At 47.3% G+C, this 20811-nt stretch overlaps 1 protein-coding gene across 1 annotated transcript in view; it reads left to right on the forward strand.

Annotated features, from left to right (window-relative positions):
- Window positions 1-20811, forward strand: part of NOL4L (nucleolar protein 4 like) — a 142688-nt gene that overhangs the window by 50312 nt on the left and 71565 nt on the right. Inside the window, 2 exon segments of the mRNA XM_087962334.1 lie at window positions 8691-8802; window positions 18493-18602. Coding sequence (XP_087818460.1) covers window positions 8691-8802; window positions 18493-18602 — 222 coding nt within the window.

Below are 20811 nucleotides of genomic sequence, written 5' to 3' on the forward strand. Positions count from 1 at the left end.
CCTCTTCTTCTTCCTCGTCTTTTTCCTCCTCCCCCCCTTCTTATTTTCCTCCACTCTGCAAACCCCACTCTCTTTTAGCATTGATGAGGTTACTTAGTTGGGTAATGAAGCGTCTGCAAGAAAGCAACCACAGAGAGTACCAAGGACCGCACTGTCCTCCTCCTCTTCCTCCTCTCCTTGTTATTCCCCTCCTCTCCACAAATCCCACTCCCTTCTAGCACTGATGATGTTACCTAGTTGAGTAATGAAATGCCTGCAAGAAAACTACCAAGTTCCGAGAACACCAAGGACCCCACTGTCCTCCTCCTCCTCTTCCTCCTCCCCCCTTCTTATTCTCCTCCTCTCCACAAACCCCACTCTCTTTTAGCACTGAGGGTGTTACCTAGCTGGGTAATGAACCGTCTTGAAGAAACCAACCAAGCTCAGAAACCGCCAAGGACTCAGGTCTGTCTATTCTCCTTGCAACCAGCCGATCAGGTTTAAAATGAGGAAGATGAGTTCATTTATGGATTATTAGGTAGAGGATCAGAAATAAATTAGCCTTGTGGGCAGCTGAAGTGGAAGAGTGATGCGTTAAGTACTTGTCAGCTGGGAGAGTCCTTAATATAGAGAGAAAGGAGGCAAAAAATACTTCTTCAAATAAAACCAGACTTAGATTTGATGGGAATTAATTTATCTTCCCAGGAAGATGGCACAATGGTGGCCTGAAATGGAGATATCTTGATTTTTTTTTTGCTAGATTTGAAGCTCAATCACTGTTTCACTTCCACTGGATTTCAGTTCCCAGAATTCCCCAGGCAGCATGATTTTCAACCTTGGTAACTAAGATTAGGCGAACTTCAACTCCCAGAATCCCCAGCTAGCATGATTTTCAACCTTGGTAACTAAGATTAGGCGAACTTCAACTCCCAGAATTCCCCAGGCAGCATGATTTTCAACCTTGGCAACTAAAATAAATGGACTTCAACTCCCAGAATTCCCCAGGCAGCATGATTTTCAACCTTGGTAACTAAGATAGGTGGACTTCAACTCCCAGAATTCTTCAGCCAGCATGATTTTCAACCTTGGTAACTAAGATAGGTGGACTTCAACTCCCAGAATTCCCTAGGCAGCATGATTTTCAACCTTGGTAACTAAGATAGGTGGACTTCAACTCCCAGAATTCTTCAGCCAGCATGATTTTCAACCTTGGCAACTAAGATAGGTGGACTTCAACTCCCAGAATTCCCCAGGCAGCATGATTTTCAACCTTGGTAACTAAGATAGGTGAACTTCAACTCCCAGAATTCTTCAGCCAGCATGATTTTCAACCTTGGCAACTAAGATAGGTGGACTTCAACTCCCAGAATTCCCTAGGCAGCATGATTTTCAACCTTGGTAACTAAGATAGGTGGACTTCAACTCCCAGAATTCTTCAGCCAGCATGATTTTCAACCTTGGTAACTAAGATAGGTGGACTTCAACTCCCAGAATTCCCCAGGCAGCATGATTTTCAACCTTGGTAACTAAGATAGGTGGACTTCAACTCCCAGAATTCTTCAGCCAGCATGATTTTCAACCTTGGCAACTAAGATAGGTGGACTTCAACTCCCAGAATTCCCTAGGCAGCATGATTTTCAACCTTGGCAACTAAGATAGGTGGACTTCAACTCCCAGAATTCCCAGCCAGCATGATTTTCAACCTTGGCAACTAAAATAAATGGACTTCAACTCCCAGAATTCTCCAGGCAGCATGATTTTCAACCTTGGTAACTAAGATTAGGCGAACTTCAACTCCCAGAATCCCCAGCTAGCATGATTTTCAACCTTGGTAACTAAGATAGGTGGACTTCAACTCCCAGAATTCCCCAGCCAGCATGATTTTCAACCTTGGCAACTAAAATAAATGGACTTCAACTCCCAGAATTCTCCAGGCAGCATGATTTTCAACCTTGGTAACTAAGATAGGTGGACTTCAACTCCCAGAATTCCCCAGCCAGTTCTGCTGGCTGCGGAATTCTGGGAGTTAAAGTCCAACATCTTCAAGTTGCCAAAGTTAAAATAAACAATACACTGCGCACTGGAATATGAGCATGTGGGATATTTTTCAGTGCTGGTGTTGAAAAAAATTAATGCTTTGAATTAAAAATCAAAAGAATGGTGGAAACGAAGAATTTTGGCGGGTCCCAAAAATAAATTTGCCCATGTTTTGCGAAAGCATTCTTTTATTTCTGGCATTGGGTGTCGGAATAGATTCAGAATAATTGGAGTTGGAAGGGACCTTGGAGATCTTCTAGTCCAGCCCCTGCTTCCAGTGGGGTTTCACCCATATTGTAGATCTGAACCTGGAGGAGTCTTGGGTTGAATTTCTCACCCGCTTTAACCCGAGAGTCCCTCGACTTGAGCCCCCATGACATGTCTAACCGTGGCACTAAAAATATTTCCATAAATTGGCTCCCCGCCTTCCTGACCCTAGGAGGAAGGACAGCCTCTAAATCTGAAAAATAAATAAACAGACCGAATCTCTACCACCCGATGTCCACATTTCCCGTGAAAGGGACGGAGTAAATTTAATTTTCATACTCGGGGGTAAAGGGCCAGCTCCTACACAGCCCTTGCTTATGCTCGTTTCTTATGAGTCGTGAACACCAAGCAGAAAATGGATGGTAATCCGCCTCAACCATTTTTCCGGTTTACCAAGTCCGCTTTTTATTTTAATTTTATTTTTTTAAAAAAATAAATAAATTCTGAGCTAATTGTAGGAACCCCTGAAATAATTAGGATCGTGATATCGCTTACTCCATATAGGTAAGGCCCTCGTCAAATGGAGCCCCCCCCCAAATTTGTGTTGGCTTCAATTGTGGTCGTAAGTCCAGGACAACCTGCCTTTTCTACAGGGACGATGCCTGATTTCCAGATTCCTTCCTGGAGAAACATTTAAAACAGGGTGTCAACCTTGGCAATTTTAAGACTTGTGGACTTCAACTCACAGAGTTCCTCAGCGGCTGAGGAACTCTGGGAGTTGAAGTCCACAAGTCTAAAGTGCCAAGGTTGACACCTGATTTAAAACAAGCCAGCCAGCTGCAGATCTTGGAACAACCACGAGGGCGGCCAAGAGCTAAGAAATCCCAAAGCTCTCTTTGCTGCCAGCTCGTGGTCATCGGAGGTTTTGCAGGACGGACCATCTTAAAAGAAAAACGGCAGAGCCCAGCGATTTCTGAGCTCTTGGAAACTAGGAGAGCCAGCACCGAGAAAGGTGCGGTGTGAAATTGCGGGAGATTTGGGCCACGAGGAAAAAAAATATGGCAAGCCAGCAGGCAACCATCTTAACCATCTTCTCCTGGGCTGTAAACTCCGATGATGCTCTTTGCTCGCAACCGGCCTGGCTTTGCTAAGCTGGTCAAGCATAAACTAGGTTATACTGCCACGTAGTGGAGATCTAAATACCTTTTTTTTTAAAAAATGTCAGAGGATCTCGCTTCCTGCTTTTGCAAAAAACAACCAAAAAACCTTGTTTCAAAACAGGGGATTTTTAGATCACACGTGTCCCATCTTCTTTTCGTGATTCAGACTGCTTTTTAAAGGATTTATAAAAAAAGAGAGAGAGAGAGAGAGAGAGCTCATGTGATCTCGGCCCTCCATGTTTTTTTTAAATTCTGTGGAACTGAAAGCTTACTTTTTTTTTCTTTTTCTTTTTCTTTTTTTTTTAAAAAAAGGTTTTTCTTAGCATGCAGCCCGGCGAGGATTAATTGGAGCAGGAAACAGAAGGAGCTCTCTGCAGAGTTGCTAAGAATAGATGGGGCTGCTGATTATATTTGAAAAGCTTGGAGAATGTTTTCTGGAGATAACTGGCGGTGCTACTGGGTTACCGGGGGGTGGGATTCAAATTTCTTTACAACCGGTTCTGTGGGCGTGGCTGGGCGGTCATGTGACTGGCTGGGCGTGGCTTGTGTGTCAATAATGTAAATATTGATGTAAATGTTGAATTTTTTATTTAAAGAAAGAAGCCACTTTTACCCCCCAAATCAGGCAAAGCAGGCGGGCAGGTTGAGTTGCTCCCAGAATCACAGATTCACTCAGAGATCTACCTTTCTGCAATCTGCTGCCCGAGTTTGTCACACAAAAAATTTGCTTGCAATTTGGGCCAGGCAATGGTGCGATTTGCAGGTTCTCTGAACTGCACAGAATCGTAACAACCGGTTCTGTAGAACCGGTGCGACCAGGTAGAATCCCACCCCTGCCGTGGTGGTGACATTGTCGTCTTGCATTGAGGCACCCACCTAAGGAGCTTCATTGTCACACACCAGGCCAGCTTTTGCAACAACGACAAAATATAAGGGAAAGGTTTTTTCCCCCCCCCTCCTGCTGGAGAACAATTTGCAGTCCCTCTAAGGTTGCCAGACTTAACAGGTGGGAGCCTAATTGAATATTTGTGGCTCGGGGTTGAACTGTGGGGTCCTTGGTGCCCTCTGAGCTTGGGGGTTTTCCTTGCAGACGTTTCATGACCCAACCAGGGAACATCATCAGTGTTAGAAGGGAGTGGAATTTGTGGAGAAGAGGAGGAAGGAGAGGGGGGGTGTTGTGGGGTCTTTGGTGTTCTCAGAGATTAGTGTTTTTCTTGTAAACGTTTCATGATCCAAGCAGGTAACGTCAATTTTCCAAGAGAAAGGGGTTTGTGGGCAGGAGGAAGAGGAGGAGGAGGAGGCCTGTGGGGTCCTTGGTGCTCTCTGAGCTTGGTGGTTTTCTTGCAGACATTTAATTACCCAGCTAGGTGACATCTTCAGTGCTAGAAGGAAGGGAGGGAGGAAAGAAGGAAGGAAGGAAGGAAGGAAGGAAGGAAGGAAGGAAGGAAGGAAGGAAGGAAGGAAGGAAGGAAGGAAGGAAGGAAGGAAGGAAGGAAGGAAGGACTGTGGGGTCCTTGGTGCTCTCTGAGCTTGGCTGTTTTCTTGCAGACCTTTCATGACCCAACTAGGGAACATCATCAGTGCTAGAAGGGAGGGGAGAGGTGAAGGAAGGAGGGAGGGAGGGAGGGAGGGAGGGAGGGAGGAAGGAAGGACTGACTGACTGTGGGGTCCTTGGTGCTCTCTGAGCTTGGCTGTTTTCTTGCAGACCTTTCATGACCCAACTAGGGAACATCATCAGTGCTAGAAGGGAGGGGAGAGGAGGAAAAGGAAGGAAGGAAGGAAGGAAGGAAGGAAGGAAGGAAGGAAGGAAAGGAAAGGAAAGGAAAGGAAAGGAAGGAAGGAAGGAAGGAAGGAAGGAAGGAAGGAAGGAAGGAAGGAAGGAAGGAAGGAAGGAAGACTGTGGAATCCTTGGTGCTTTTCTGAGCTTGGTAGTTTTCTTGCAGACTTTTCATGACCCAAGTAGGCAACATCATCAGTGCTAGATGGGAAAGGGTTTTGCAAAGAAAAGGAGGAAGTGGGGGGGCTTTGGGGTCCTTGGTTTTCTCTGAGCTTGGTGGTTTTCTTGCAGACGTTTGACTTTGCTCGAGAAAGACACCAAAAGTGTTCACTGCAACCATCACAAATATGAAGCGGTTGCCAAACGTCCAAATTTTGCTCACGTGATCATGCAGGCACTGGAAAAGTTTTAAATGTGAAAAAAAACCGGTCCTAAGTCACATTTTTCAGAGCCGCTGTAACTTCGGTCACTAAATGAAGTGTTGTAAGTCGAGGACCACCTGTCCTTCTCTCTTTCACACCCCGAAATGTGCAGCCTTCATCCTAAAACCACTCCTAGGGCTTGCAATTGTGTTGAAACCCAAACAGATTATTAGAGTTTGTTTGTTTATTTATTTATTTGTTTGTTTGTTTGTTTGTCGATTGCTTACAAAGTAATAGGTACAAGTAAAACATAGTTATGAATACATGGATACATATAAGAAAAATAAAAAATATATATAAAAGAAACACTAGGACAGGGATGGTAGGCACGTTGGTGCGCTTACGCACGCCCCCCTACAAGTTACAGGTCCCCATCAGATAAGAGTTGGTATTCAGCTGGTTCTGACCGGTTCTGGAGAACCGGTGGTGGAGATTTTGAGTAATTTGGAGAACTGGCAAATCCCACCTTTGACTGGCCCCGCCCCCCTCTATTCTCCGCCTCCCATTGAGTCCCAGCTGATTGGCTGGGTCTCCTTTGGTTGCCCTGCACAGGAGAACGGAGCTGGAAAGCAGGCTAGTGGGCTGGGGAGGGAAGGGGGATTTTGCAGTATATCCTTCCCCTGGCACACCCACCAAGCCACACCCACCCAGCCATGCCACGCTCACCAAGCTATGCCCACAGAACTGGTAGAAATTTTTTTTGGATCTCACCTCTGTGTCAGATTCCCCAAGCGTTTGTCTTCCTGGCGCTGGTGGATTGGCTGGCCCAGCCGTAGATCAAAGATTTAATGGAAATGAATCAGCCCCCCTCTTGCTGAAACGGCTGGGTAGTCCCACCTCCCCGCCAAAAAGGCCACACCTAGAGTCCTGCATCCAGTTTTGGTCAGTAGACTATCAAAAAAGAGGTTGAGACTCTAGAAAAAGTGCAGAGAAGAGCAACCAAGATGATTTTAGGGGACTGGAGGCTAAAACATATGAAGAATGGAATTGCAGGACCTGGGCCTGGCTAGTCTAGGGAAGAGAAGGACCAGGGGAGACAGGAGAGAATCTCCCAATATTTGAGAGGCTGCCACAGAGAGGAGGAGGGGGGTCAAGCTATTTTCCAAGGCATCTTTGAAGGCCAGACAAGGAATAATGGATGGAAACTGAACAAGGAAGAGATTTAATCTGGAAAGAAGGAGAAACTTTCTGACAGTGAGAACAATTAATCAGTTTCCTTCCCTTCTTTATTTCTTTTCCTTTCCTTTCTTCTTTTCTTTCCCTTCCCTTTGTTCCCTTCCCCCCTTTCTATTCCCTTCCCTTTTTCCTTTCTTTTATTTCCCTTCCCTTCTTCCTTTCTTTTATTTCCTCCCATGCCTTCTTTATTTCCTTTTCCTTCCCTTCCCTTCCTTTTCCTTTCTTTTCCTTCCTTACTGTATTTCCCTTCCCTTCTTATATTCCCTTCTCCATTCTTTCCTTACGTTTCCTTTTTTTCCCCTTTCCTTCCCCTTTCCTTTCCTTTCCTTTCCTCTCCTCCCCTCCCCTCATCTCTCCTCCCCTCCCTTCCCCAGGTTGTTCAATGAAGCAGGATTCATTGAACGACCCCTGTGAATAACTTGGCTGCGGTGATTCACTTAACAGCGGTGGCCAGAAAAGTCGTAAAATAGGGCCGAGCTCACTTCCCAACCGGTTAGCAATGGAAATTTGGGGCTCGGTTATGGTTGTATGTCAGGGATCTACATCCAGGGAGGGGGGGGGGAGGGAAATGGTTTTCTATAAAAAATGGGGAATTGAGGGAATTGAAGAACTGAGATCCGAGAAGACTTTGGGGGTGTGTGTGTGTGGACATTGACAACCAGCTGAAGATGAGTCAGGAGTATGAGAGACATGAGCTAATCTCCTTCCGGGCATCATTAGAAGACATATATCAAAACGAAGATGTAATCCTTACTCATCTGTAGCCAGCAAGGATGAGGTCACTTCTGGAGACCTGCGAAAGGCTCTGGCACCCCACTTCCAGCTTGGATTCAGAAGAGGCAGACCTGATACATGATCAAAATTCAGACCCTTGACAACTGACTCGCATTTATAACAGTTCCGGGGTCACGGGATCCTCCTTTGGCCAACTTCTGACAAGCAAAGTCCGTGAGAAGCCAGATTCACCTTACAACCATGTGACTAAGGCTCTTAAGGAGGGCTTATTTTTGGAGGGGATAGAGCTTATATTAGGCGCTTGTGGAAAAACATTCTGGGGCTTATTTTTTTGCGATAGGTCTTATTTTCAGGGAAACGTTATATATGTAAGTCTCTATATCTATCTATATCCATCTCTATATCTTATCTATCTCTATCTACCTCTACCCATATCTATCTATCTATCTATCTATCTATCTATCTATCTATCTATCTATCTTATCTATCTCTATCGCTATATCTATCTATTTCTGTATCTATATCTCTATCTCTCTCTCTCTCTCTCTATTTCTATTTCTATATCTATCTCTATATCTATCTATTTATCTATCTATCTATCTATCTATATCTTATTTCTATCTATATCTTTATCTGCCTATGTAGATAGAGATAAGATATATCTATATCTATGTATTTTATCTCTATCTTATCAATCTATCTCATTTATCTATCTCTATTTCTATTACTATCTCTCTATCTATATCCATCTCTATCTTTATCTTTATCTATCTCTATCTATCTCTATTTCTCTATCTCTAATTCTATCCATCCATCCATCCATCCATCCATCCATCCATCCATCCATCCATCCATCCATCCATCCATCCATCTATCTATCTATCTATCTATCTATCTATCTATCTATCTATCTATCATTTATCTATCCTGTCTCTCTGCCTCTCTCTCTTTCTCTCTCTGTGATTCACTTAATGGTGGCAAGGAAAGTGGTCACTTGACAAACATCACACTTAGCAACAGAAATATCGGGCTCCATTGTGGTCATAACTTGAGGACTTCCTGTAGGCAGAGTTTTGCCTTTGAATGGAGATCCGTGGTGGGTTGCCAGATGGAGTTGGTGGGGCCTCCCCTTGGATGCTGCCTTGGCAAAGTCATAGATGTCATTTTGGTTTCTTCTTCTTCTTCTTCCTCTTTCAGATTGCGGAGACCTACGCCTTCCTCCCACGAGAAGCGGTGACCAGGTTCCTGATGAGCTGCACCGAGTGCCAGAAAAGGATGCATTTCAACTCCAACGGCGTGGAACCTAAAGGTGAGGACCGTGGAAGTAGCCTCTTCCTGAGTGGGTTTCAGGGTTACCTGAGTAGCGCAAATCGGGGTGGAGGCTTCTTGGCTGCCGGGTGTTTTCTGCAGATGTTTCCCTGCAGATGTGTGGAGTCTTCTCCACACCCCCTTGCATCACTCAGGTGACATCCTAGGACACGGCTAAACCCCCCCAGTGGCCTCAAGGGCCCCCTAAAAGGATGTAAAATGACCAGCTGTCTGCAAGGAGCATAAATCCTTCCCTTCCCCACCATCCAGTCAGATCTGAAGAAGCTCCTTGGATAAGAAGCAAAACGTCTTCAAAGAAAAATAAAATAAAAGAAAGTCCAGTTGCGTCTTGAAAAAAAAAGCACCTTTGGGACAATCGTGACCTGGGACAATGGTCGCCAACCATTGGGCCAAAGACCACTGATGGTCCATGAGAAAATTTGGGTGATCTGCAGAGAAATGTCCCCCCCAAAGCAATAAATCCAGGCTGTGCGGGAACACAAGGCTGCGCCGCCCACATGGCCCGTGGGAACACAAGGCTTGTGTCTCTTGAATTGCAAACAACTCAAGGGAGTGAGGGGAGGGGGAAAGGGCAGGTGGGGGAACTTGCCCCACGCGCCCCACGCGCCTGGCCTGGCCACCGGGCTGCTTCTTTCCGCTTCTTTCTTCTTCTGCTTCTGGCTGCACGCAAAGAAAGCAGCAAAAGTCTTTCTTTCTCTCCCCCAAACTCCGCCAGAAATGAGTCTTTGGGACCCTGCAAGGCCTCCTGCTCCAAGAGGCTGCGCCGGCAAAGACTCATTCCTGGCAGAGTTTGGGGGAGAGAAAGAAAGACTTCTGCGGCTTCTGCTGCTTTCCTTGCATGAAGCCAAAAGTCTCTCCCTCCCTCTCTCTCTTTCTCTCCCCCTGAGAACGGAGCTGGAGACGGTATCCTGCGATCCCAAATAAAGAACGATCGATCTGTAGGAAAAAGGGGTGGGGGATTTTCCTGCCCACTTTTTGGGGGATTTTCCCAGGGTTTCTGGCCTGTTGGATTTAAAATGAGGAGTTGGTGGTTCCTGAGGTCCAAAAGGTTGGCGACCCCTGACCTGGATGACAGAGAATCTCCATAGATATTTAGCCAGTGGTTCAGTTCTACAATCCTTCGTTCTCTTACCGGACGTTGACTTTTGGTTGGAAGTATAGATTGGGGGAAAAAACAACAACAACCACTACTTGTACACCCAACTCCTTAGCTTTCTGGCCTAACGGCTCATAATCCCTCAATCATAATTACTCAAGTCATGAAATTTGTAGTCAGGATGTCACCGTGATTTGCTGGTTCTCCGGACTGCGCAGAATCATAACAACCGGTTCGATAGAACCAGTCTGAACCAGTAGAATCCCACCTCCTGCCTCTGTGCAAAAAAGGAAAGGGGGGAGGCAGGGGGAGGTCGTGACCCCTAAACGGCCCCTGACAAATTCTCTACCTGCTCTCCCTTTACTTCCTGGTTACAAACAGGGGGAAATGTTAGTCCAAACAGACATTTTATTCCAAGCCTGGTGCAGTTTCTCCAGCGAGGGCAGGCCAGAAGTCTAGAACAAGAAGGTTTTACAATACAGGAAGTCCTCGAACTTATAACTGTTCTTTTAGTGACCATTCCAAGTTATAATGGCCCTGGAGGGGAAAAAAGGGACTTACGACCGTTTTTCCACACTTATTGACTGTCGCTGCATCCCTTGCAGTCACAGGATCAAAATTCGGCCGCTTGGCAACCGCCTCGTATTTATGATGGTCGCAGTGTCCCCCCCCCGGGGTGGTGGTGTCACGTGATCCCCTTTGGTGACCATCTGACAAGCCAAGTCCGGGAGGGGGAAGCCAGATTCACTTAACGGCCATGTCGCTAACTCAACAACTGCAGGGATTCGCTTAACAACGATGGCAAGAAAGGTGTCGTAAAATAGGGACAAAACTCACTTAATTAAATAAATTAAATAAATAAAAATAAACAAATAAATAAATAAACAAACTCACTTAGGAGCCATGGTGGCTCAGTGGTTAGAAGGCAGGGGTGCAGGCTAACTCTGCCAACTGCCAGAGTTTGATTCTCACCAGGCTCCAGGTTGACTCGGCCTTCCCTCCTTCCCAGGTGGGTCAAATGAGGACCCAGATTGTTGGAAACAACAGGTGGACTCTGTAAACCGCTAATAGAGAGGGCTGGAAAGCACTGTGAAGCTGTATATATCTATTGCTATCTATCTATCTATCTATCTATCTATCTATCTATCTATCTATCTATCTATCATCTATCTATCTATCTATCTATCTATCTATCTATCTATCTATCCTCTCTCTATGTGTGTCTGTCTGTCTGTCTGTCTCTGTCTTTCTGTCTGTCTGTCTGTCTCTCTGCATCTATCTATCTATCTATCTATCTATCTATCTATCTATCTATCTATCTATCTATCATGTCTGTGTGTGTGTGTGTGTGGGGTGTGTGTCTGTCTGTCTGTCTGTATGCCTGTTTATCTATCTATGCGGTCTCTCTGTCTCTCTCTCTCTCTATATATATATATATATATCTGTCTGTCTGTCTGTCTATCTATTATCTATCTATCTAGTCTCTCTATATGTATGTGTGTCTGTCTGTCTACATTCATCTTTCTCTCTATATATGTATGTATGTATGTATGTATGCCTGCCTGCCTACATCCATCCATCCATCTATCCTCTCTTTCTGTGTGTGTGTGTGTGTGTGTGTGTATCCATCCATCCTCTCTCTCTCTCTCTCTCTCTCTCTCTCTCTCTCTCTCTCTCTCTGTATATGTGTATGTACGTACACATCTGTCTATCTGTCTGCTACCTACCTATCATCACCTGTTCTATATCTGGTGGCACAGTGGTTAGAAGCCAGTGGTTCGAAGCCCACTGCCAGGAGTTTGATCCTGAATGGCTCCAGGTTGACTCAGCCTTCCATCCTTCCCAGGTCGATAAAAGGAGGACCCAGATTGTTGGGGGCAGAGGCTGACTCTGTAAACCGCTTAGAGAGAGGGCTCCTTCCTTCCTCCCTCCCTCCCTCCCTCCCTCTCTCCTCCTCCCTCCCTCCTTCCTTCCTTCCTTCCTTCCTTCCTTCCTTCCTTCCCTCCCCTCCCTCCCTCCCTCCCTCCCTCCCTCCCTCCTTCCTTCTTTCCTTCCTCCTTCCTTCCTTCCTTCCTCCCTCTCTCCCCCCTTCCCTCCCTCCCTCCCTCTCTCCTTCCCTCCATCCAAGGTGGGTCAAATGAGGACCCAGATTGTTGGGGGCAAGAGGCTGACTCTGTAAACCGCTTAGAGAGGGCTGGAAAAGCACCGTGAAAGCGGCATATAAGTCTCAGCGCGATTGCTAAGTCAAGGACTCCCATGAGAGGCTCCCCGAAGGGAGGGGGGAGCAACCCAGAGCTATATTGAAATGGGAGCGGGGGGGGGGGGCTCCTCTGCAAAAGGGAGAGTTGTGTCTTCGCCCTCTGAATGGCTCCTCTGTCCTTGGCTGGGCTTCCTTCGGCCGGTCGGTCGGTCCCAGGGGCAGCCAGGCCGTGGAAGTTCTCGCCAGGAGCGAGAAGGACAAAGCAACCCCTCCCCCAACCCCCCCCCACTCCCCCGGGCTTCTGCTTTCTCTTCTGTCTGCAAGGGAGTCTTTGACAAGGGGGCTCTTCACAAGCACAGCCAATCCGCATTGGGAAAGCATCCCCACCACGGCGCAAACTCTGCCAATAGATGACCTTTGGGAACCCCTCCCCTCCATCCTTTCTGAGGAGAGATTTTAAATGTGGAGAAGAGCAACAAAGGTCAGCCAATCAATCAATCAGAATGGAGCTGGAAGGGGACCTTAGAGGTCATCTAGTCCAACCCCCTGTTCAATCAATCAATCAGAATACAGTTGGAAGAGACCTGAGGTCCTCTAGTCCAACCCCTGTTCAATCAATCAATCAGAATAGAGTTGGAAGAGACCTTAGAGGTCCTCTAGTCCAACCCCCTGTTCAATCAGTCAATCAATTAGAATGGAGCTGGAAGGGACCTTAAGAGGTCTTCTAGTCCAACCCCTGCTCAATCAGTCAATCAATCAGAATGGAGCTGGAAGAGACCTTAGAGGTCTTCTAGTCCAACCCCCTGCTCAATCAATCAATCAATCAATCAATCAATCCGAATGGAGCTGGAAGAGACCTTAGAGGTCCTCTAGTCCAACCCCCTGTTCAATCAGTCAATCAATCCGAATGGAGCTGGAAGAGACCTTAGAGGTCTTCTAGTCCAACCCCCTGCTCAATCAATCAAACAATCCGAATGGAGCTGGAAGGGACCTTGGAGGTCTTCTAGTCCAACCCCCTGCTCAGGCAGGAAACCCTAGACCATTTTACACAAATTATTTGTCCAATCTCTCCTTGAAATCCTCCAGTGATGGAGCAACCACAACTTCCGAAGGCAACTTCTGTTCCACGGGTTGATTGTTTCTCACTGCCAGGAAATTCTTCCTTATTTCCAGGTTGAATCTCTCCTTGCTGAGTTTCTATCTGTTGTAGAGATTCTCCGTTCTCCAGGTCATGGTTGCCCCAAAGGTGCTTTTTTTGCAGGAGGCAAGCGGACTTTCTTGTTTTTTTTCTTTTCTTTTGAAGACGTTTCCCTTCTCATCCAAAAAGCTTTTTCACTTCTGACTGGATGGTGGGGAAGGGAAGGATTTCTATTCCTTGCAGACAAAGGTGGTCATTTGCATCCTTTGAGAGGGCCGTTGAGGCCCCTTGGAGGTTTATGATTAGGAGACTGGAGGCCAAAACGTACAAAGAACAGTCGCAGGAATTGGGTATGTGTCTACTTTAATGAAAAGAAGGACTAGGGGAGACAGGAGAGCTGTGTTCCAATATCTCAGGGGCTGCCCCCAAAGAAGAGGGAGTCAAGCCAGTCTCCAAAGCAACAGAGGGTAGGACAAGAAGCAGTGGGCGGAAACTCATCAAAGAGAGAAACAACCTGGAATTAAGGAGGAATTTCCTGACACTCAAAATAATTAACCTGTCATGCCCCTGGTGGAGACGGACTCTGAGTCAGAGGAGGAACAGCCAACAGGGAGTGGAAGGTGTAGCTCCAGAGGTTGTGGAGGAGGCTGGGGAAGGGCAGAGGCCGGCTGGACAGTCAGAGGAAGAACCAGGCCCATCCCCTCTCCATCCTAGGGCACACAGGGAGGAGAGGATAAGGGAAAGACGTGGTCTACTGGGGCGGAAAGGGCCTTGATCCTCTTCATGGGCTGCAGCTGTGACAACTGAATAAGAGGACAGACATGCGTATGGGCCAGTGCTGGAAACAAAGCATGGATAATATCTCTAGTTTATGGTTCCTCTCTTGAGTTGAGCGTCCTTCCCAGTGTGTGTTCCGTTATCTGTGGACGTCTTCAAGCCCTTTATCTTGCCTGGTTTGTATTGTTTTTTCCCCCTCCTTTTCTTAACTGCTTGTGGGGGAGTTTTTTTGTCTCCAGTCAAGGATATTTGGAGCTTGGAAGGAAAGTGAAGGAATAAAAGGGGCTTCACCGGGTTTTTGTGACTGGGTTTATTTTGTATCCCCACCCTGGGTCATCACATAACCAGTGGAATAACTTGCCTCCAGAAGTTGTGAATGCTCCAACACTGAAGGGTTTTAAGAAGAGATTGGACAGCCATTTGTCTGGAATGGTGTAGGGCATGACAGCTTTAAGACTTGTGGACTTCAACTCCCAGAATTCCTCCTCCAGCCATGTTAGCTCCGGGATTCTGGGAGTTGAAGTCCACAAGTCTTAAACTTGCCAAGTTTGAAGACCCTTGTGATAGATGATAGACAGATGATACATAGATAGATATATAGATGATAGATAGATAGATAGATAGATAGATAGATAGATAGATAGATAGATAGATAGATAGATAGATAGATGGATGGATGGATGGATGGATGGATGGATGGATGGATGGATGGATAGATGGACAGATAGACAGACAGACAGATAGAAGGACAGATAGAAGGACAGATAGATAGACGGATAGATAGATAGATAGATAGATAGATAGATAGACGGATAGATAGATAGATAGATAGACAGATAGACAGATGGATAGATGGATAGTAGGTTAGGTAGGTAGGTAGGTATGGAGAGAGAGAGAGAGAGAGAGAGATGATAGATAGGTAGGTAAATAGATCAGGGGTCTTCAAACTCGACAGCTTTAAGACTTGTGAACTTCAACTCCCAGAATTCCTCCTCCAGCCATGTTAGCTCAGGGATTCTGGGAGTTGAAGTCCACAAGTCTTAAACTTGCCAAGTTTGAACCCTTGGTATAGGGTTTCCTTTTGAGCTGAGGGTTGGACTAGAGGACCTCCAAGGTCCCTTCCAATTCTGTTATTCTGTTATTCTCCAAAGCCCCTGAAGGCAGGATTAGAAGCAATGGATGGAAACTCACCAAGGAGAGAAGCAACCTGGAATTAAGGAGGAAATTTCATGACAGTGAGAACAATTAACCAGTGGAACTGCTTGCCACCAGAAGTTGTGGGTGCTCCATCACTGGAGGTTTTTAAGAAGAGATTAGACAATCATTTATCTGAAATAGTATAGGGTTTCCTGCTTGAGCAGAGGGTTGGACTAGTAGACCTCTGAGGTCCCTTCCAACTCTGCTCTTCTGTTATTTATTATGCTGTATCATATTGTGAGGGATATTTTTAATGCCCAGCGGCTGTTTTGCTGCTGTAAACAAGGAGTTATTAGAGCAGAAAAAGTTACCCAAGGACAATTATTAGGCCTCTATCCCTCCCCATAAACCGAATGTAGATTATGCCATGGGGGGGGGGTGGGGGATTATCAGTGGGGAAATAAGTCCTGAAATTGAACAGGCAAGAAAGATGCTGGTACCTCTGCCTGTCTCAGGGCAAGAGAATTAATTAATTACATCCATTTTTAACAGTTCATTTTAAATTGAATGTTGAAGGTCAGACTGGGGTGTGGAGGATGCTGGCCAAATCCATTCTGGATCACAGCCTGCCCATTTTAGCATCTTGCAGAGCAGGGGTCTCCAATCTTGGCCACTTTAAGACTGGTGGACTTCAACTCCCAGAATTCCTCAGCCAGCAACGCTGCTTTAGACTTCCTGTTGCTGTGGCTGGCTGAGGAATTCTGGGAGTTGAAGTCCACCAGACGTAAAGTGGCCAAGATTGGAGACCCCTGCTTTAGACTTCCTGTTGCTGTGGCTTGGCTGAGGAATTCTGGGAGTTGAAGTCCACTAGGCTTAAAGTGGCCAAGGTTGGAGACCCCTGCTTTAGACTTCCTGTTGCTGTGGCTGGCTGAGGAATTCTGGGAGTTGAAGTCCACTAGGCTTAAAGTGGCCAAGGTTGGAGACCCCTGCTTTAGACTTCCTGTTGCTGTGGCTGGCTGAGGAATTCTGGGAGTTGAAGTCCACAAGTCTTAAAGTGGCCAAGGTTGGAGACCCCTGCTTTAGACTTCCTGTTGCTGTGGCTGGCTGAGGAATTCTGGGAGTTGAAGTCCACTAGGCTTAAAGTGGCCAAGGTTGGAGACCCTGCTTTAGACTTCCTGTTGCTGTGGCTGGCTGAGGAATTCTGGGAGTTGAAGTCCACTAGGCTTAAAGTGGCCAAGGTTGGAGACCCCTGCAATAGAAGAGTTTGATGTTAGGTAACTATCAATATAATCTCCAAAGCACCTGAGTACAAGACAAGAAATGATGGATGGAAGCCACCGATGGTCCTCAATTTAGGAGGACAATTGAGCCCAATGTTTCTGTGGCTAAGCCCAACAACAGTCAAGTGAACTTTGCCCCATTTTACAACCTTTCTTGGCACCGTTGTTAAGTGAATCACTGCAGTTGTCAGGTAGGTTACCCAGTTGTTAAGCGAATCTGGCTTCCTGCATTGACTTGGCTCGCAAGAAGGTCGCAAAAGAGAATCACATGACCCTGCAACCGTCGTAAATATGAGACAGTTGCCAAGTGTCTGAATTTTGATCATGGGGATCACGGTCGTCAGTGTGAAAAACGGCCATAAGTCACTTTTTTTTCAGTGCCGTTGTAACACCGAACGGTCATTCAATGAACTGTTGTAAGTCAAGGACTACCTGTAGGGCAGCAGAAGTTGTGGGGGTTCCATCACTGGAGATTTTCAAGGAAAAAAACACCAGACAATCATTTATCTGAAATGACGTAGGGTCTCCTGCTTGGGCAGGGGGCTGGACTAGATGACCTCTAAAGTCCCTTCCAACTCTTGCAGTTCTATAATTCTGTAAGATTCTCTTGCTGGGGCAGGGGGTTGGACTAGAAGACCTCTGAAGGTCCCTTCCAATTCTTGTTATTTTGTTATTCTGAAAGTGTGTTAGACTAATCTGGAAATCACACACACACACACACACACACACACACACACACACACAGGATGCTGTCGAAGGGGGGAAAAAACAGGGGTGTTAAACGTGGCTTGTAGAGGTGTAGAATTAGCACGTGGTGTGATGAATGTGTCCACCAAGTTTATTGTTAAAATGTGCTAGTATTGCTGCTGTAGGGAAAAAAAATCTGTTTCTCTTTATATTTGTTTTATTACAATTTTGCACAATGGGGTGAAGTTGGAAAATCCCAGATTGTGTAGGACAAGCGTGGTAGAAAAACGGAATATTGGTTGAGTATAATGCCGGAGGGCGATGATAAAAGGGACTATATACCTAGCTTGTTATTCTGTAATTCTGTAAGGGTCTCCTACTTGGGCAAGGGGCTGGACTAGACGCCCTCCAAGGCCCCTTCCAACTCTTGCTATTCTGCAATTCCATAAGGGTCTCCTCCCTGAGCAAGGGGCTGGACTAGACGACCTCTGAGGTCCCTTCCAACGCTTGTTATTCTGTAATTCCCTAAGGGTTTTGTGCTGTTGCTTTATTTGATGCTATATTACTGTTTACTGTTTATCTTGGTTATATAGTTAATTGATAGTTGGTTAGTAGTGGAATTTGTAATTCCAGGTGGGGTGTATGCTGTCCAGACAGTATATAGGTAATTGGGAATTGAGATAATTAAGTTAGAATTGGGAGCTGTCCCCTTAAGGGAATGCCTCATGGGAAATGTAGTTAATGCATCCTGGGAATTGTAGTTCATGTCCTGTGGTCACATCTGTAATCCTGATTGGTCACTGAATTGACCCTTGGTTGGGTTGGGGGAGGTTCCTTCACTCTTGCTCGGACCCCAGCATTGTGCTGCCATCTTATCCTTTTGCTCCATCATTATGGGATGTAAGATCACTATCCTTTCCCACTATGAAGACAACTATGCAAAGATTCGGACGTTAAGGTGAATCTCGACGTAACCGTGAGTTATACCTTGAGAATGCCTTGTGAAGCCAATGAAGGAATGTTGTATGAAAGCCTTTGTAGAGTTTGCCTGTCTTGTCTTTATATTCAGCCAGCCAATTTAAAGACAGGACAGGTCTCCTGCTTGGGCAGAGGGGCTGGACTAGACGCCCTCCAAGGTCCCTTTCCAGCGCTAGGATTTTATAACGGGGGCTAAGTCTAGGACTACCTGTATTGGGTAGGTATTCAGAGACCAACGGAGAACAGGTGAGAATCCAGAATGTTGATTCCCTCTGGTGGGATCTCATCCAGGTGATGAGGAAGGAGGAGGGTTAAGTCAAGTTACTCCGTCTTTCCAGGCCTTTGAAAAGAGACCCGTTTTCCTTCTTTCCATCCAGAAAATGATTCCCCTTCTTCGCTGGTCTCGGGCATCATCGACTACAACATGCCTCTCACCTCCACTTACCTGAAGCAGATGAAGCTCCGAGTTATGAATTCCCAGGAACAGGTGAGCGGTTTTGGTTTTTTTCCTTGCTGGATGGAGATCTTGCTTAGCTGGATGCTTGCTGGGTGTGTGTGTGTGTGTGTGTGTGTGAACTTGGTTGTCTGCAAACCTCTGTCCTTCCTTCCGCCCTTGTCTTGTTACCCGTCCACCTGGTTGCAACTCGCGCGTCTAAAAAGACATCGCGGCGTTTCGGTCTGGCCCGCTTGAGGATTAAGGCCAGGAAATGGAGTGGATCCGTAAAATGGGGAAAGGACGATTTTAGGAGGGGATGGACTTTGTTAAGGCCAGACCTGAGTTAGAGCGGAAGGTATTGTGGAAACCAAAATTGGGTTTTATTGAGGGGGTGGTCCCTGGTGCTGTCCTGAGGCTGGTTGATTTCTTACGGACGTTTCATGGCCCAGCTAGGCAACATCATCAGTGTTAGAAGGGAGTGGGGGTTGTGGAGAGGAGGAGGAAAAAGAAGAGGAGGAGGAGGAGAGGTGGAGGGGGAAGGGGAGGAGCAGGAGGAAGAGGAAAAGCAGGAGGAAGGGAGGAGGTGGGGTGAGGAGGAGGGGGAGGAGAGGAGGAGGGGGTGGAGGGAAGAGGAGGAGCAGGAGGAAGAGGAAGAGGAAGAAGAGAGGAGGAGGAAGAGAGAAGGGGAGGAGGGAGAGGAAAAGAAGAGGAGGAGGAGAGGTGGAGAGGAAGGGAGGAGCAGGAGGAGGAAGGAGGAGGGAGAGGGCAGGGAGGAGGAGGAGGGGTGGAGGGAAGAGGAGGAGCAGGAGGAAGGGAAGAGGGAGGAGGGAGAGGAAGAAGAAGAGGAGGAGGAGGAGGAGGACTGTGAGGTCCTTGTTCAGTTTGAATTTTGTTTTCTTGCAGACATCTCATGACCCAACTAGGTAACATCCTCAGAACTAGTGAGCGTGGGGTTTGCTCTGGGATGAGTGAATTTTGCTCTCTGTTTACATGCAAGCGGCTTCCCCTTTCAGGGGCTCCTGCAGGTTCCTTGATCAGGCTGCCCTCTATGTTGGCTTGTTCATCTGAGTGGGTGGTCCCATGATGGTCTGTCCTACCTTCACGGACAGAAAGAAACCACTATATAGAAGCAGAGAGCAAGCTCCCCTCTCTCCTAACCCTGATGATGTTCCCCAGTTGGGTCATGAAACGTCTACAAGAAAAAACACCAAGTTCGGAAAGCACCAAGGACCCCATAGTCCTCCTCCCACTCCTCCTCTTCCTCTTCCTCCTGATCCTCCTCTTCCCCCTCCTTCTCCTTCTCTTCCTCCTGCTCCTCTTCCTCCTTCTCTTCCTCCTGCTCCTCCCCTCCTGCTCCTCCTCTCTTCCGCCTTCCCCTCCTGCTCCTCCCTTCTCCCCTTCCTCCTGCTCCCTCTCTCTCCTCCTGCTCCTCCTTCCTCCTTTCCCCTCCTGCTCCCCCCTCCTCCTGCTCCTCCTCTTCTTCCTCCTTTCCCCCTCCTGCTCCTCCTCTTCCTCCTTCTCCCCTTCCTCCTGCTCCCTCTCCTCCTCCTGCTCCTCTTCTTCCTCCTTTCCCCTCCTGCTCCTCCTCTTCCTCCTTCTCCTCCTTCCTCCTGCTCCCTCTCCTCCTCCTGCTCCTCTTCTTCCTCCTTTCCTCCTGCTCCTCCCTCTCTTCCTCCTCCTCCCCTTCCTCCTGCTCCCCCTTCCTCCTGCTCCTCCCTCTTCCTGCTCCTCCTCTTCTTCCTCCTTTCCCTCCTGCTCCTCTTCTTCCTCCTTCTCCCCTTCCTCCTGCTCCCTCTCTCTTCTCCTGCTCCTCTTCTTCCTCCTTTCCCCTCCTGCTCCTCCCTCTCCTCCTCCTCCTCCCCTTCCTCCTGCTCCTCCCTTCCTCCTGCTCCTCCCTCTTCCTGCTCCTCCTCTTCTTCCTCCTTTCCCCCTCCTGCTCCTCCTCTTCCTCCTTCTCCCCTTCCTCCTGCTCCCTCTCCTCCTCCTGCTCCTCTTCTTCCTCCTTTCCCCTCCAGCTCCTCCCTCTCTTCCTCCTCCTCCCCTTCCTCCTCTCCCCCTTCCTCCTGCTCCTCCCCTCTTCCTGCTCCTCCTCTTCCCTCCTTTCCTCCTCCTGCTCCTCTTCTTCCTCCTTCTCCCCTTCCTCCTGCTCCCTCTCTCTTTCTCCTGCTCCTCTTCTTCCTCCTTTCCCCCTGCTCCTCCCCTCCTCCTGCTCCTTCTCTTCTTCCTCCTTTCCCCTCCTGCTCCTCCTCTTCCTCCTTCT

The sequence above is a fragment of the Notechis scutatus genome, chromosome 3 (assembly GCF_049901735.1).
Source record: "Notechis scutatus isolate UNSWTSFEM ecotype Mainland chromosome 3, rNotScu1.2, whole genome shotgun sequence".
Lineage (NCBI taxonomy): Eukaryota > Metazoa > Chordata > Lepidosauria > Squamata > Elapidae > Notechis > Notechis scutatus.